This window comes from Choloepus didactylus, chromosome 6 (assembly GCF_015220235.1).
Source record: "Choloepus didactylus isolate mChoDid1 chromosome 6, mChoDid1.pri, whole genome shotgun sequence".
In the NCBI taxonomy this organism is placed as follows: Eukaryota; Metazoa; Chordata; class Mammalia; order Pilosa; family Megalonychidae; genus Choloepus; species Choloepus didactylus.
Window position 1 is genome coordinate 78,990,927 of NC_051312.1, and position 18,779 is coordinate 79,009,705.

Genomic DNA, 18,779 nt, shown 5'->3' on the forward strand with positions numbered 1-18,779 from the left:
ATTGGAAATAAGATGAAACAAGTACTTTTGCTCCTCTCTCAGGCTGTTTTCATGAAAACATAAATTCTTATATTTGGTTAAGAGACCTATTTCTCCTTGCAGACTGTGTGCTTTTAAAAGCGCTCTTATAGGAAACAAGAGACGCAATTATTCTTCAGTGAAACAATTATGTTGCGTGGCCTAGTTTGAAGAAAGTTTTTCAGCTGGATAACATAATCCTAATAAGACACCCAGAAATGTAAACCTCATTTTAATGAAGACTTCATGGCATATTTTCTAGCTTCTCCTATAGGAAGAAGTCATGAAATCAGAGGTGCTTTGGTAATGATGAGAAAAATATAGCACATATATTCCAGAGGAATGTAGCCACTGGTTATAAATCTGGAAATTACAGCCACTGAAAATAAGATTCAGAACACAATGAACTGGTCCCAAAATGTCTTTTAACTTTATTCATTTGCTCATGAAAAACTGACTCATTAATTTTTTTCCAACAAATTTAGGATAATAATAGGAGTAGTTTTCCCTAATAGTGAAAAGGTATCAAGCTCAGAGAGAGGATGTTGATCATTCCAGTGATGTTGAGATTCTCAGAACATTATTTGCAGGGCACCATTTACCATCCTCTCTTTTCGTGGTCAAAACACTACTTCCAGAAACACTGTGTCAGCTCCTGCCTAAACAAATAGATAATAGAAATCCTTCCCTTCTCTTCTCATCCCTAGAAAATATTTGTTCATATGCTGTGGGATTTGGTGTCCTTAGAACCTGAAAGGATCCTTAGGACACAGTCTCGTATCTGCTTGGTTTTCACCCCGTAGACAACAGGTTTCATAGTGGGAGGCAGGAGCAGATAAATATTGGCCATAATGATGTGGCAAGATGGAGGGATAATGTAGTCCCCAAAGCGGTGGGAAAAGAAAGAGAAGAAAGCTGGACTGTAGGAGAAAAAAATAGCACAGATGTGGGCAGTGCAGGTGCTGAAGGCCTTCTGCCGAGCATCTGATGATGAGAGGCTGACCACTGCCCGGAGGATCATGGTGTAGGAGACTGTGATGCACAAGATGTCAAAGCCCCCAATCAAGAGGGCAACCATCAGGCCATAGACAGCATTGACCTTGACATTGCCACAGGATAATTTGGCCACAGACATGTGGTCACAGTAGGTATGTAAAATTATATTGCCTCTGCAGTAGGGCAGGTGTTTGGTGAGGAAAGTGAAGGGAATGATGAGCAAAACCCCTCTCAGGAAGGTGGCCAGCCCAGCCTTTGCAATAACAGGGTTGGTGAGGATAATTGAGTAGCGCAGAGGGTAGCAGATGGCCACGTAGCGGTCCAGGGCCATAAGCATGAGAACCCCAGACTCCATCCCTGTGAAGGTGTGGACGAAGAACATCTGGGCCAGGCATTCATCAAAGCTGATTTCCTTGAGGTGGAACCAGAAGATGCTGAGGGCTTTAGGGATTGCACTAGAGCACATGACAAGGTCAGTGAAGGAAAGCATGGCCAAGAAGTAGTACATGGGCCTGTGCAGGGAGTCTTCATAGCAGATGAGGTAGAGGAGTCCACAGTTCCCCACCATAGCCACAACATACATAGAGCAGAATGGAAAGGAAATCCAGACATGCATGTCCTCCAGGCCTGGGACTCCATTCAGAATGAATGATGCTGGGGCCAGGTCTGTTTTATTCAGCATTAGTATGATCATCTGTTATGATCAGTAGATGAATTAAAATTTATGTGAGTTTCCTAGAGTAAGAAAAAGAGAAGGGAAAATCCAGATTGTCAACATTGTCTCATCCTCCCTCAACTGTTTTTAATTCCATGGCGCATTTTCAGAGTTTCAGAGAATAGCTTTTTGTTTGTTTATTTATGTTTTGTTTATTCATTAATTAATTAAACAATTCCTTCAGCAAATTATTATTGAGATCCTACAATGTCCCAGTTCTAATTACTGACACAGATTCCACATTAATTTTAAAAAGAGAGAATTCCTCACAAATTTGTAATAAATTGTAAATCTGTTCTTACTTTTCTGAAGGGATTTTTGTTAGGTTACCTTTCTTAACTGTTAATAAGTATGCACATTTCTCTTTGAATGTGATCTTAAACAAAAGTCCTTTGTTCATCTCACCGATGACTCAACAATTATGATGAGGATGTTTAAATTATTAATGAATGTCTGATATTTATTTTGCTTACCAATTTCCAGGTACTGTTCCAAGCATTGGGAAATATTAAATCATTTATTCCTGAATAGAGCTTTGGGTCTTACAATTCAATGTGAGGATTTTGATTCAGTCTTCTAACATTTTAAGATGCCTCTTCCTTGCTCCTATCTTAGGCTGGCATATATGTATTTATATTACTGATTTTAAATTTCTCTTCACAATAAACTTCCAGCCATGAGTGGGGACTAGTTAACATTTTTTAGGACGGTAAGTACATCAGTGTAATCACATCATTACTTTTATTCTATCTTTCTACCAATCTCTATTTTTTACCATCAAGTATTGCCTGCCAAAATATTCTGATGTCTCTGAAAAAATAGTCATCTTATTACTAATACACATTACCAAAGCATTAATATACTTTGCTCCAGTTCTTCTAGTTTCTCTATGTAATATTGATCATACAAAAATATGTTGATGTTTCTAATTTGTGTTTCCACAACTGTTCTCCCTGACTGTTTGGGTTTATGATGTTTATAATTTTAAAAGTAGAACTCATTTTAGTTGGTTTTAAAATATAAATGCAGATTTCCATGTGAATTTCTAACCATACATCAAATTTATTTCTAGTTCAAGATCAAAACTATTTTGTCCCAGATTCAAGTTAACTAAATATTAAGAATGGAGAAATAACCTCTCATTCTTTCACTCATCCCTTTATTTCTCCTGAATATTTATTGAACACCTCCAATGACACAATATGAGGAACATGACATAGTTTCTTCCTTTAAGAATATCAGAGTTTAATAGGGAAATCAAGATGCTTATAAGTAATCACAGTAAATGTGAAAACCTAAAATAGAACTTTTGCAAGATCATAAATGAGCAGTAGACTACTGAAGTGGATTTGGATTGATGTGGGGATGCAGTGTTTGGAGGAAAAATTGCTGATTGGCAAGATGGACTGTGTTGAAAAGAAGGTATTTGCTATCTGTTTTAGAGGAAGACAGGCTGTATGGGAGATATATTTGTGAACTGAATTCCAGATAGAAAAATCCACATGTGAAAGCATGGAAGTCAAAACAATCAAGTTTGTGAGGATTCAAAAATAGCGATGTGCCTGGTGTAAGGCCATCGTATAGCAGGAGAGCAGCTAACAAGGGCTAGTCATTTTGGCAGGAGCTATGTCACAAAGGATCTTATGAATACTGATGACTGGGACTTCCTTAAAATGGAAAAAAATAATAATAAAGAATTTACAAAAATCTTGAAGATCATGAATTAACTCTATGCTGCTTGGGAACCTTATCTGGCAGTATGGAAGTCAGAACCCTATTTCCCTCCAAGGAAATGTTCATTCCTCCCAAGAAGTGAGGGCAGAAGAAGGAAGGAAAAATCTTGATAAGCTATTACATTCTTTCTGCTGTCTTTCTGTTCAGTGGATAAGCAAAATAATTATCAAGAGGAGACAGGAATTTAGCTGATGATAGCAGCTGCTTATCCTTTAGCTTGCAGGCTCCAAGGCAACAGAAATTTGATGGAAGCTTTCTACATGTTAGAGTGCAAGGAATTCTTTGTGATCTGATCCCCCAAATAGCCCAGTTGGCTTCCAGTAATCATCTTCCCTAAATTGTAAATGGTGTATCTTATTTTCCGTAGAAACATTGCCAGGTAATGTGGTGGATAGTCCACCAATTTGTCAGGCATAAAACCTGGGTTATAGAAATGATTTTGTCGATTTCACTCAAAGTCTTTGAGGCTTTTTTTTTTTTTTTGACATCTTAATTTTTCTAATGTCAGATTAATACAATAAGAGCAAGATCTTAGTGAAAGATATGGATTTTAACCCAGGTTTTCCAACTCCTAAATATATGTTTGTGGACAAATTATGTAACCTCCTTAACACTCATATAACCTATCCTTTAAAACAGAAATGCAGAGTTCAGAAATCAAGTCCTGATGCATACATTCAGTCACATAATTTATGACAGAAACACTGCAGATTGTGGGGCAAACTAGTATTTTCAATAAATATTGCTGGGTCAACTGGATATATGGGAGGGGGGGCAGGGGAGACATATCTTAACCCCTAACTCACTCATATGCAAAATTCAACTTCAGAAAAGTATTAGATCTAAATGTAAAAGACAAAACACATGTTCTTTTTGATATTTGGAGAAGGCAATAATTTGGAAACAGGGCACGAATAGTGCTAACCACAAAAAAAGACAGATTGAATTAAGTTAAAATGAAATTTTCTCTTAGTATAAAAACATAAGCCACAGACTAGAAGAAGATATTCTGAGCATGTGTGTCAAACAAAAATTATATAAAATTTTATATAAAGTACTCCTACAACACCAATAGGAAAAGGAGGGGAGGAGCAAAAGACGTAAACATGCACTTTGAAAAAGAGGAATAAAATCACCAATAAATATGTAAATAGGCAAAGAATTTTTAATCATCAAGTAAATAAGTGCAAATTGAACCTCTCATGGCACAGTAGAGTATAGCAAACAGGAGAGCTAAAATTAAAAAGATCAAAAATACCAAGAGTTGGCAAGGATGTTGAACAACTGCAATTCTCAAACACTAGTGGAAGGAGTATAAATTGGAACTATTTTTGAAATATCTTATTAAAATAAACATATTCATAATCCACAGTTCCATTTCCCACAAAAATCTACATGAACATTCACCAAACACTTGTACTAGAATGTGTACTGCAGCACCATTTGTAGTAGACTAAAACTGGAAATTATCTAAATGCCCACCAATATTTGAATGGGGAAATAAATTTTAGTACACTCCCAAAATGGCATTTTAAATAAAAATGAGAATAAAACATCTACAATGACAAGCAACAATACAGATGAATGTCACAAGCATAGCATTAATTTTTAAAAGTGTATAAAGTTTAATGCCATTTTTATAAAATACAAAAATTGGTTGAACTAATTTGCTATTAGAAACAATACACTGGTTTCCCTAGATGGGAAAAGGTGATAACTAGATAGAAGCATAAAGTAGAGAGGTCTTGAAAGGTGCTGCTAAAATTATTTATCTTAATCTAGTTGTAGGCTATATGAGAATTCACGACATAATTTGATTAAATGTACATATTTCATATGTATATTATGACTTATTAAAAGCAAAAAATATGGCTGAGAGAATTGAATAAAGCAGCATTTTAATTCATCCTATTGCATTTTAGGTGTTCAATTCCTGTATTTTTATTTTCTACTCAGGCTGACCACTTTTTGGCAATACTTAACACCACTTAATGCGGTAGGAAGCAATTATGTGCCAGCAAACAAATGGTCTTATTGCCCCATTAGAGAAAGATTCCTTCTGTCCTTCATTAATAATAAAATAAACTATTTTAGGATCATTATCTGATAAAAGAATACAGTTACACAGAAATTCTACATCATAAAGTGACACCACGAGATGACAGATCATACTTATCAAATGGTAACTCATGTTGGAAATGGTAAAGTGACACAGGTTGAGCGTGTTAATAAGCATGCCATTCTAGGACCTCACCTCATGTCATTAAAAAATAATAAAGTTATAGAGGGTGCGAGAGGAGCACCTGTATACTTAACCTAGTCTTTGGTAAATCGAGGCACTCTTCCAAGAGGAATGGACAAATATTCTTAGACCTGAAGAATGAATGGGATTCTGACAGATCAAAATGGGAAGAACAGTAATCTGCTTTGGTGTTTGCTATTCTGTACTTCCCCTGCCAAACCCCACCAATCACACCCCTGCCAAATGTAGCTAATCTCTACTCATTCTTAAGGGAAACCCAACTGTCCCTTAGACATGATAGTGAACCATCTTCTAAATACTCTTAAAATAATGCATCTACAGTGAGGCAGGATTAGAGATAAGGAATTGATTTATTGAAAGAATCGTTCTTTCATTCTATTTACCTCACAGTATATAAAAGTCAGTTCGTCTTTGTGAATCCTCCACAATTCAGTGAGTTCATTGATATCAGACACAGTCTGTGTTTATATTTACACATTAAATTGGACATAATTATTTTTAATTTTTAAAATGATCTATGCCCTACAAGAGTGCATTGTAATGAAAAGCACTCACAAAGATTTAAAAAAATGTAGGTACAAATTTTTTTATGTACACAGAAAGTATAGCAAAGAATAGAGGAGGATGTATTAATGCCACACAAAGAGAATTCAAAGCAAAAGCACTTGAGTCAAGAACATTTTGGGGAAATAAAAGGCTTGATAGTGTGCAATTAAAGCTGATTGTACCAATTTTTTTCATTTACAGTCTTGGAAAGGTTTCTCCCCAACCAAAATCATGAAAAACACTGGAACTCACTTCCTCACTTTGTTAATACACTAGAATTTTTAAAAGGAGGACTTCTCAAATTTACATGTAAATCATATGGCAGCTTATAACCTGACTTTCAATTGTATATTTAAGGTTAGTGGTTTGTAAACTGACATTTAATTTTGCAATTTCAAGAAATATCTTAATTCACATTTTGGATAAAAGCATCAAATATGGTGTTTCTTTATAAATAAGTAAAGAACTGTTTACCCTTAAGTCCAAAATTTTGATCAGTTAATTATTTATGTTTGCCCACAATGTTTATTTTTTCAGGTTGCATTCACATATATATCATTAACAGAAACATAATTTTTAAAAGGTACATATATATATTTATATATATTCTTGTATATATACAATTAACTGCAGTTGCAACAAGATAGATTTATAGATTATTTCTCAATAACTTATAATTATTACAAACTAATCAAATAGGATATCTTTTTTCTCCAAATCCCCCTTTAACACATTGAATTGTTTCTTTTAACTTTGATGTTCAACCATATGTTTCAGTGCACAGTGCACTTCAGCTTCTCTTAGAATTAGAGTGTATAATGACAAGCGTAAGCAATGTTAGTTCAGTGTTTTAATGATTTCTACACACAAAGAACAACTACCTGGGGTTGGAGAGGCTTTGAATATGTATATAAATTGTTCACAACTGACTTCTACCACTACTGAACTAAGGATTCTTATTTGGTTAAAAAAATATCATAGCTTTTCATAGCCATCATGTTAAGTTATACTTAAAGTTAATGCTAGTATTGGGAATATAAACATTTTCCCAGAAAACCTAACTTTGTATAACACTCTGGCTTTCAAACTGGATAGATGGGATCAGACATTTATTTCTGGAAAAATAATAAACAAGTGATACATATTCAAAGACTCTTCAATTTTTCCTACTGCCTACAAAAAAAAAAAAAAAAATCCTGTTGCTAGTCCTCTTTAATACCTTATTTTCTGGATATCAATAGTGGGCTGAACACTATCAAGTCCAGCTGTCCAGGGCCTTGATTGAAAAACATCACAATCCTAGAATCAACGTACATACACAACCCTCCCCCTTTAAGTTCCTTGATCTCTGTGTACTATTGACCTCAGCCTTTAAAGGAAAATATGTGTTGTTTATCCCAAGGGGACATTTTTGAGCATCAGAGACACAGCTGCTGGTTGAGAATCTAGATAACCACCATGGGAGGAGCAAAAAAATAGTGAGAGCTTTCCATTCTTCCTGACCAAATTATGGTGCATAAATATCTAAGTGAATAATTTCATATGTGTGTATTATATGTGAGTATGTATATATGCGGGAGGGAGAATGAAAAGGAGCACAAGCTAAATATAATGAAAACTAGTAATTTTAATCTTTATTGCAGGTTTATGTTCCCTTCTTTCCCAGTGGCCTGTGGGAAATAGGTTGTAAGTGCTTAAGTAGAGAATGTTTCGTTCATTTATACATTGATTCATTTATTTCCTATTTTATTCGTGTTGTTTCAAAATGGCTCCTGGTTCAAAAATTTACTTTCAATGATGGAAATGATGGATATTACTGGAAAGTCATCAAAAGTGTAGGTTTATCATACATAGGTATAAAGTTAGGAATAATTAGATGAATATCCAAAACTTGAAATAATAATGGTGATGAAGATGATAATGATAATAAAAATACAGAATAAATAATTTTAATTTAGGTTCATTTAATATAGATGATAAAGGCAATACCTACATATCTTGAATAATATTGGAACGTAAAAAGGTGATTTGTAGAAGGTTAAAAGGCACCCATAGTTCTGTAACTTAGAGGGAATTTTTGATGTATTCCTGTCTTTATTTTTTTAAACTATATGTCAATTTATAAATATGCATATATAATATATGGCTTAACAAAAATTGGTCTTAGATTACAATATGTATATTCCTATTTCCATTTAACATTATATAATTACCATATTCTAAAGTTGGATTATTATAATTGAATAAAAGTTCATCATCAATGTATATAATTAATTAAACATATTCCTATTCTTATACAGAGATAGAGATCCTTTGTATTTTTAAGGAAAACTATAATAAATGAACATATATATGAATTTTTATGGCATTTCTGATGTAACTATACCTTCAAAATAAATTCGTATTTTGTGTTAGAGTTTCCATGTTTTCATGCTAATAATTATTGGCAAATTTGATGAGAGACTATTGTCTTATTGTCATTTAACTATGTAGTTGCTTATTTACTAAGAATGTTAACTTTTAAATTTTATGTTATTAAATATAATGCATAGTAATAAGAGAAATTTGCTTGTATTATTTCTCTTTACAGGACTTATTAAGGATATTTTGTGACTTCAACAATAATATGACCTGTTTTTGTTAATGTTTTATATATGCTTAAGATGAATAAATGTTGCCTTCTATTGGGTTCAATATATGGCCATAAGATATCCTTATGAATTAGGGTTACTTATTTTTGTAATTTTGATTGGTCTTGAACAAAAAATAGTGTATTCAAGTCTCCTATTATTATTCTGTTTATTTTTTCTTGCATTTCCTGTGGCTTCTGATTTATCGGGTGATTGCTATTCAAGAAGTATCTGTGTATGTATCTTACTTTATCATAAATTGTTAAGCATTATATAATATTCACCTTTACATTTTTTAATATGGTTGGTGAACCCACAATCCTATAGGAATCTTGCACTTATTTTTTTTTTTCATTTTCTGATTTTCTTTCTGTCATATAAATTTGTGTAGGTAAATATATTTTTTCTGAACCACCAATTCCAATACTCTATCCACTGTTGTAAGGTGATGTTTATCTTCATTCTGCTTTTATTTCTTTATACTATACTTTCTTTCTACTTCATATATGAAAATACATTTAAGTTGTATTCAATAATAGAATGTGAAAACAAAGTTATCATTAAGGATTTAAAGGAAAATGGAAAATTAATCATAGTTGTGTAAATATTCTAAACATGAAGCAAAAGATTTTGAAAAGTCCAAGAGTATACAGATATTTAGAGGCATTGTATGACCATATGTCGTAAAGGAAAGAAGTGAGAATAACAATTTTAACACACAGAAATCAAATGCAGGCAAGCATTTTTGTCTGTGTTGTTCATTTTGCTTTCTGAGAATCTAACAGGTACATAGGATAGGGCTCAAAAAACATTGATTGAAATAATATTATATGACAAAGAAATACTTAGAATGCTTTTGAGGGGTGACATACTGGAGGTGTATATGATCATACGGATAATATTTTACTTTTTCTGCCCTGCTCCTATCTTAGAATTGTAGCTGTAACATGAGATGTATGGAAAAGTACTTTCTAAGCTATAAAGTGCTATCAAGGTAATTAATTTACATAGACCATTCCATTCTCTGACTCTTTATTCTACCACACAGCTAATCAATTTTGAGCTTAAACTTGTGTTTGACCCTGTGTGATAAACTGAGAAATAAAAACACAGACACACTAGATGTTTCTTTTCCATATTTTCTTAGCTAAAAATCACTTCATACTATAGTAATAACTACCATTACTATATAAGAGTAGCTATAAGAAGTAGCTAAAAAGAACTTATCTGTATAATTTTACTCAAAAACTCAACAGGACAACTAAGCAGAAAAGATATTACGTCTATTATGCTTGATAGGGAAACTGATGCTCGTGATACAACCATACAGCCCATACAGCTGTTAAATAACAAATTTGAATTTTAAAGTCCTAGTATCTGACTTATAATCATGAAACATTGCTTCTATTTTATTTCAAAGCCATGGTAATGAAGCAAAAGAATTCACTGATTCTAGATGAGAACCATAATTCATTTGTGAATTCAGTGAATGTTTTTTTTGACTCGTTGGCTTGTATGTTAGAAATAGGTATGATTGTAAAGTTAGAAAATGTAGTTTTAAATCCAACTGTATCTCCTTTGTGCATTTTAAATCCATTATTTGAAGATTATCATTTCAATTCCTTCATTCTTCAAATCACAATTAATATATTAATTATATTCAATAAGTATTTATTCCACTAATATTCCTGACATTTGTATTTGGAGATACATCATAAAAATAAATTAGGGTCTGGTACAGTGTTTCTTAATTTATTGTCCAGGAAGACTTTATATCAGAGTCTCAGAGTCTCCAGATGAATTCCATATATTAAAAAAGTTAAATAGATACATGGAAGACATCCAAATAAAGAGATCCAAATAAAATACTACGATGTCTGAGAAGAAAAATGCTCTGAATGGGATCAGTATAGATTAGATACAGTGAATGAAAATGATTGTGACTTTAAAGATGTCATAATTGAAACTATCCAAAAATTCAGAAAAAAGGAATCCAAAAAAGTAAAGAGCAGCATTGAGCTGTGATACAACTTCAAGAAGGTTACTATGCATGCAATTTCTAGCCCCTGAAGGAAAGGAGAAGGAATGTGGGACAGAAAAGAAAATTAAAGCAGTAATGGTGGAAAATTTTTCCAAATTTGATAACAGATATACAAAGCTAAAAACAAAACAAAACAAACAAACAAAAAAAAAAAAAACAAGAACAGGAAACAGAAAAAAAGGACATTGTACATATAGATGAACAAAGAAAAGGATGATAACATATTTCTTGGCAGAAGTAATGTACACAAGAAGACAATAGAGGAAAACTTTTAAAGTACTATAAGGAAAAGAAATTTTCAACCTAGCAATCTACAGTCAAAGACAATGTCTTTCAAAAACAAAGACAAAATAAAGGCATTTTTATGTGCTAAACCTGAAAAAATATATCACTGGCAGATCTGTACCACAGGAAATGTTGAAGGAAGGTCTTCGGGAACAAGGAAAAGATAAGAGGAAAATCTAGATCTATGCAAAGGAATGAAGAGCACTGGAAGTGTTTCCTACATGGGAAAATGCCTTAGGTTGTTTTCACATTATTTAAATCTTTTTAAAAGAAAATTGACTTGGGGGCAGATTGAGTTATACACCCCAGAAAATCAAAACATGTTCTGAATCTTAATCTCGTAACTGTGGGCATGGAGCCATTGTAAACCTGACCTTTGGAAGATGTCATTTTTAGTTAAGATGTGGCCAGCTGAATCAGGATGGATCTTAATCCTATTACTGGAGTTCTTATAGAAAGAAAGCCACAGGGATTAGCCAAAATCCTGAAGTCAATAAAACCCAGAAGAGAAAGAGAGGACATTGCCATGCGGAGGGAGAGCCAGGGAGCCCAAGGGTTGCCGGCCAGAATCCTAACAACCCTGGGAGGAAGCAAGTTTTCTAGTCTGAAACTGTGAGCCAATAAGTTCTTGTTGTTAAGACAACACATTGTGTGTTATTTGTGTTAGCAGCCTGGTAAACTAAGACAAATGTATAAGCATAAATAATAACAATCAATGATGGAATTGATAACAAATATAAGCAACTGTATGTCAATAATAGCATAGAAGCCAGGATGGCAGAAAAGAAGTATGCAACAGAAGGTGCTTCTCATATAAGTGAAGGGTATAATGTCATTTGAAGATACATGAACCCTAAAGCAACTACTAAAATGACAAAAAAGGACTTACAGCTAATAAAGCCAACAAAGGAGATAAAATGCAATCATAAAAATACTGAATCTAAAAGAAAGCAAAAAAGGGAAAAGGTAACAAAAAGCAGACATGATAAATAGAAAACAAACAGCAAAAAAAAAAAAAAAAAAAAGATTTAAGTCCACCCATATTAATAATCACATTAATGTAAATCATCTAAATACTCCAATTAAAATAATTGGCAGTTTAGATGAAAAGCAAGATCCAATATTATGCTTACTACAAAAAAACACAAATAGATTAAAAGTAAAACAATGGGAAAAGTTACACCATTCTAACACTAGTCCAAAGAAAGCTGAAGTGTGTATTTTAATATCAGACAAAATAGATTTCAGAGCAAAGAATATTTTGAAGGATAAAAAAGATCAACTGCATAATACTAATGGGGTATATTAATCAACAATACATAAAAATCTTAAATGTTTATGTCGTTAACATTAGAATTTCAAAATACGTGCAGCAAAAACTGATAAAACCTCAGGCAAAAATAGATATGGAAATTTTACTACCTCTCTCTCAATAACAGAGAGAAAAATTACAGAGAAAATCAGCAAGGATGGAGCAGACTTAACTACACTATCAACCACTCTAGACGTGGAGAAAACTTTAAATGAACACTTTGGCTCATTCTACTTGAATCTGAAATATTTCTTATACTCTTTTTGATTAGAAAAGAAAAGACTGCATTGAAGAAATCAGTGGCTGCTTATCATGTGTCTGGGACCTTATTAATCTGCTCTAGCATGCATACAATCTCAGGCACAGCAGTTACAATATTGGCTACTACTTCACTGAGACTGCAGTAGTGTACAGTCTTTCTCCAGGCTCCATCTTGTTTCTTCGGGGGTCAAACTGGAGAATTAAACCAAGATATGATAGGGACTGTCATCACTGTGAACTGTAGATCTTTAATGGTGACACAAATCACTTCCATCCCCTGCAGGAAGTGCTATTGCTTTTGATTTACTAAATTGGCTGGTGGGGGTGGGGGTGGAGTCAGTTTTAATGGCTTCTACACAGCCTTCTCCACTATGATAGCTCTTATTCCAGAAGCCCAGGATATAATGTGGTTATTATTTCCGATTATATGTGCAGGGACCAGGGAAATAACCAAGAGATGCATCCTCGACTCAGTGGATCTACTGAAACCCTGGTTTAGCCAGAAGTCCATTTGTTGCCTGTTCCCCTTAAGCTCTCCTTCTTACAAGAGGGGCATGATGATATTTTGAATCACCAGGTATCAATGTCAACTCAGACACTGTATTCCAATAGTTCACAAAATGCCTAAATATTCCTGTTATCTCAGGTATATTCACCCAAGTAAGTGCCTATAAGTCCATTTGGAAAAGGACTGAAGAATCATTATAGATAATACTTGCTGCTGTATATACTTGCAGGGAGGTTCTATATTCTATTAACTATCTCCATATCTCCCTGCAGGTGAAGTCCTCTTAGCTGCCCATCTGACCTTGCTCGTTGTTAAAGTAATTGTGGTCTTTCTGGCTTTGGCAATTACTTGCCCCCATCTGTCCTGTTTTACTTCAAGTCTCCGTCATCGCCACAGATATCAATCAGCCCTGTGCTCAGACTGTCTGTCCTACTGTCAGATTTGAAGAGAGACACATCTGAACATTTTAGTGATGCTGGTGCCCCTTTCACCAGTGAACTCATTAGCAAATTTTGTGCTCTCCAGGCCCTTCCAAAGAACATAATCCTTTAATGATTCTTCTGGCCTTACATAAATATACATTCCAGCATTTCCCCTTCCTTTAGCCTTTTCATTGCTTTCTCTGCAACTGCCAGAAAATTCAGGCATTTCCCCCTAACTCGTCATGGGCTGTCAATTTGTCCGGGCTCAAAGAGCCATACTAGCACTAGGTTTGACCCCTACCCTGGAGGTCTATAGGTCTAAACTATTAAGTATAATTTTACAAGTCAATAAATCCTTTCTAATCTCCTCATACTTTCCACTCCCCTTGATTAATCACCCTTAAATTCCAATCCCCTGGCTCTTGCCAGTACATGCTGTCCATTTCTTGCAGCTCATTCAGGGAGATATCTCACTGGGACTTAACCCTAGTTACTAGCAATGGCAACCTGGGAGAGGAGATGGGGAAGCTCCTGAGAGTAAAAAACCATTACCTACTATGGGAGAGACCTCTTCAGTGTCTTCTTATAAAAATGAAGCTTTAAATTCTACATTGGAGGTGTGTATCACTTTGCAAATTACCAGGGTTTCAGTGGATATGCAGAGCCAAACCATCAGGTGCATTCATTCAGATATCCACATGGCATGTTTCAGGGTCCCAGGCTTTCCCAATCAGGCCCTAGACATGATATAACAGACTGACATGCTGAGCATTAAATGACTAGTGAATTGTGACTCGATTATCAAACTCAGAGTTTGCTCTTCATCTGTGTCCTCTATTTTACTGCAGGATATATGGGTCTTTTTGCAAGCTGTTTGCAAGCTATGACACTTAGTTTTTACTATTTATTAGCACCCCTCAGTTTCTCATTATCCCTCTGCTTGTTGTTGACGCAAAATACAGAAATAATGAGGCAAGTCCATTGTTTCTAGTCATTGTTCCCCCACTTGACTCCTTTTACCATCTGTATTGGTTCTAGTCCTCCAAGAAGAAGACACCAAGATGGGATTAGACATTTGATAGATTTATTGGGGAAATACCTGTGAAGTACTAAGGGTAAGGGATGAGTAGACATTAAGTGAGCCTTTACAAGATAAAGCAGTTCTGTCACTTGTGAAGTGGTAGAGGGAAGGACAGAATGCTTACTAAAAGCATCAGCTCTCAGTACAGCTCTGAGAAGATCTCAGCCAGGCCAATGGGGAGAACCCAAGCACAGCTCACCCTTTTTAAAAGAGTCCCATTTCTAGCAGGAATGGCCAAGCACTAGTTCCCTTGCTGTGCCCAGTCATTGCCTCAGAGCAGCCAAGGAAAGTGGGACCTTGGTTAGAGTGCCATGGCACATCCAACCAGAGGCTGTCACTCAGCTCTGCTACCTGCACTGGGTTCTCTTAAAGGGATATGTGAGAGGCACATGTGAATGGCCACCACACTGCTCATGAGAAAACATCAGACAATCCCAGATTGAGGGCACCTTAAAAAATAACTGGCATGTACTCTAAAAAGAAATCAAAGTCAAAAAAATACGAGAAAATGTCACATATTAGAGTAGAATAAAGAGACATAGCAACCATACGCAATGTGTGATCATGGATTAGATCCCAAACCTGTAAATAGTTGCTGCAAATGACATTATAGAGACGTTTGAAAAAACTGGAGTATGGACTGTGGATTAGGTTTGTATCAACATCATTTCTTTGACACTGATAATTGTTTTGTGGTTATGGAAATCACTGACTTTATTCTTAGGGAATTGGGACCTTGGTGTGAGTGTCATGGCACATCCAAAAGTTCAGCAACCAGAGGCTGTCACTTAGCTCTGCTACCTGCATTGGGTTTTCTTAAAGCGACATGTGAGAGGCACATGTGAATGGCCACCACACTGACAATGAGGAAACATTGGACAATCCCAGATTGAGGGGCACTTTAAAAAATAACTGGCATGTACTCTAAAAAGAAATCAAAGTCAAAGAAATATGAGAAAACGTCACATATTAGAGTGTCACATACAGAGACACATACAGAGACATAGCAACCATATGCAATGTGTGATCATGGATTAGATCCCAAAGCAATAAATAATTGCTACAAAGGACATTATAAAGATGTTTGACAAAATTTGAGTAAGGACTGTGGATTAGTTTTGTATCAATATCATTTTTCTGAAACTAATGATTGTTTTGTGGCTACGTGAATCACTTTATTCTTAGAAAATTCTTAGAAAATATACATGAAGCATTTAAGGGTAAACAGTCACAGTGTGTCTGACTTACTCTCAAATAGTTCATAAAAAATAGTATATACATACATATGGGAATTAGAAAAATTAAAAAGTAAATGGGGCCAAATGTAAAAAACTGGTTAATCAGTATAAAGTGTATTTAGTATTGATTTTGCTAGTCTTGTAACATTTCTATAAGCCTGAAATTATATCAGAACTGAGCTTACTTTAAATTGTATTTATATACAATTATACCAGGCAGTACATTAATTAAAATATTATCTTATTTTTCCAGAAGTTGCAATATTTGTGGATTTTATCTGCTTTAAAATTTATTAATTCTTTCTTCTTCATATCCCAAATAAATATTTATTTTTTAATTAATTTTGAATTATTTTTCTGCTTCATGCCCTAGAAAACCTGGATAGGGCCCTGACTTATGCAGAGAGAAGTAGAGAAATTGCCTCCCTAAAGAGAAAAATATGATGCCCATTCAGATATGCACACACATAGAGATGATAAGAAACAGGAACAGGAAAAATTAGCTCAGAGGAACAGGAAAAATTTAGTTTCTTCAAGTTTCTGATTTCAGGACGTCCAGTTTCACTTACACCCTAGCTTCTATGAAAGTCCTTTCTACATTTGTATTAAATTACCCACCATTGTTTAACATTGACTTAAGTGGGATTATCTTAAAACCAGAAGATGCCTCTTGATTTCCAGAGTCAAGAGTCTGTATTTGAATAGAATAAGAGCTCCTCAATTTTTATCTTAAATGGCCATGTCTGTTCCATTTTTTAAATTTTCTTTTCTGTGATAGCATGTATTGGCTCAGAGTGGAACTCCATGATCTATATATTCCTTACCAATTTTCAGAATTTTTTTTCTCTTCATTTCTTTTCTGCATTGCAAGTGTTAATTAAGTGGCTGTTGCAATCCTGCTAGACCAAATGTGTGTGGTATTTCTGCTGAAGTAACATGTTGTTTCTGTTTTGTTTCAATAAACTTCCTTCTTTTCATGGTAATTCTTATTTAATACAAACACCATTTTATTATAACTTTTTTGACAATATCAACGGTATACATTCTTGAATTATTTCTTTCTTCTATTTCGTAAAACATATTGTTGAAAGAAATTAAGTTTATGCATTTTAATAACATTCTTCTCTCTTTATAAGCCTTTAAATAAAAATAATTCTATTATGTTTGGAAAGCCACAAGTAACAGGGAAGATCCATCCCATTATTTTCATTAAACACGAGAACTGATAGTACTTACCTTTTTTATCTAAGTGGAATAGCAGTACAAAATGTGTTACTTAGTAACTAGCATCTGGCAAACCAAATATGTCACATTCATTGTGCAAAATATATCCCATAAAATAGTCTACCCAGCTAATGACACATTGTAGGCATTTGCCCAGTGGAAATAAGCCCAGATCAGAATCAAATGCAGGACAATAGACTAAGCCTTATTTCTGTTTTTCAATGGTTTTAAGATCATAATAAAAGAGAAAAAATTCAATTAACTTTTACACTGGGACGAAATTCTGTATCTGCTTCCTGCCTTAGAGGTATCTTTATTTCTGTTCATCTAAAGATCTCCTCTCACCATCTCAAATTGCCTACATCCCTCATCTGTGGAGTCACAGAAGAGGTGGTGGTGGTGTAGATAAAGCTGGTGAATCAGTCAGGAGACCAGCCAGAAAAAAAGGCTCACAGCAATGTAACCAGTGATATTAACTGATTGTACGGGAGGTAAGGAGAGAAAAACTGGGTGTTGAAAATAGAAAGGAAGAAAGGGAAGGAAGGAAGGAAGGAAGGAAGGAAGGAAGGAAGGAAGGAAGGAAGTATGTATGTATGTATGTATGTATGTATGTATGTATGTATGTTAGGGCACCCAGAGACTAGTATCACAAGAATATCATTAAACTTCTTGTCTTCAGGGAGAAAGGGAGAAAAATTATAACTGGATAGCTGTAAGAGTTGGAGCTTCCTGGAAAAAATGGTATATGGGAAACACTGTTAGAAACCCGAGGTCAAAGCAGGCCCAAACTCTTTCTCTTCTTGCACTCACATCTCCTGCCAGTACATCCTATTGGCTCAACTCAACCAAATTCCAGAAGACACAGGGGCCTGGGGTATGCAGTCCATGAGTGTCAATCGTCTGGTGTACAGATGAGTGCAGAAAGGGCAGAGCAAAGATCAGAAGAGGCAAATGGATCAAGAAGCAGATTCCTGTAGTTATCTCTATCTTTTGAGTTCCTATGCCCATGTTGGATCACCTTCTGCTATTCTACCTAGATCCCCATTATAGTGTGTCTTCACTCTGTTCATCTGAAGTATTTTTCATTCCTGCCTCTGCATTCCGTATCACTGGAGTGACACTGATTCAGGCTGATTGACTTCTTTGATCCCAATTTACAGCTACCTCTGAGCAAGCGTGGCTGATAATTTGTGTCCCAATCACTTAGTTTTTTTGGTTGGTATGTGTGTTGCTCTGTAGGTATGTAAGTATGTTTGTTTTTATTTCTAGGAGGTGTAAATCAATCATAAATCTGGAATATGGTTCCATCTGATTTGGTAGAAAGTATTCCCAGTTTGGAGATACTGAGGTGTTTATTTTTCCTCAGATTCTTCCACAATCATTAATTTAATAAATGTGAAAAGGGGTCTCAAAGGCATTTACTTACCCTCTAACCTTCTTTAAGTTCCACTATCCACTTTAGAAGAAACTGAAATCCATGTATTACATAGAAAAATTTCTATGTT

At 34.7% G+C, this 18,779-nt stretch overlaps 1 protein-coding gene across 1 annotated transcript; it reads right to left on the reverse strand.

Moving 5' to 3' along the window:
• Positions 1 to 736: 736 nt before the first annotated feature.
• LOC119536519 (olfactory receptor 52N4-like) lies at positions 737 to 1,708 on the reverse strand. The gene has a single exon (XM_037839364.1). The coding sequence runs from the start codon at positions 1,706 to 1,708 to the stop codon at positions 737 to 739; it is 972 nt and encodes a 323-aa protein (XP_037695292.1).
• Positions 1,709 to 18,779: the final 17,071 nt, after the last annotated feature.

Bases quoted from the DNA above. Each gene is read 5' to 3' on its own strand.
- LOC119536519 (XM_037839364.1), bottom strand. From the start codon at position 1,708: ATGATCATACTAATGCTGAATAAAACAGACCTGGCCCCAGCATCATTC.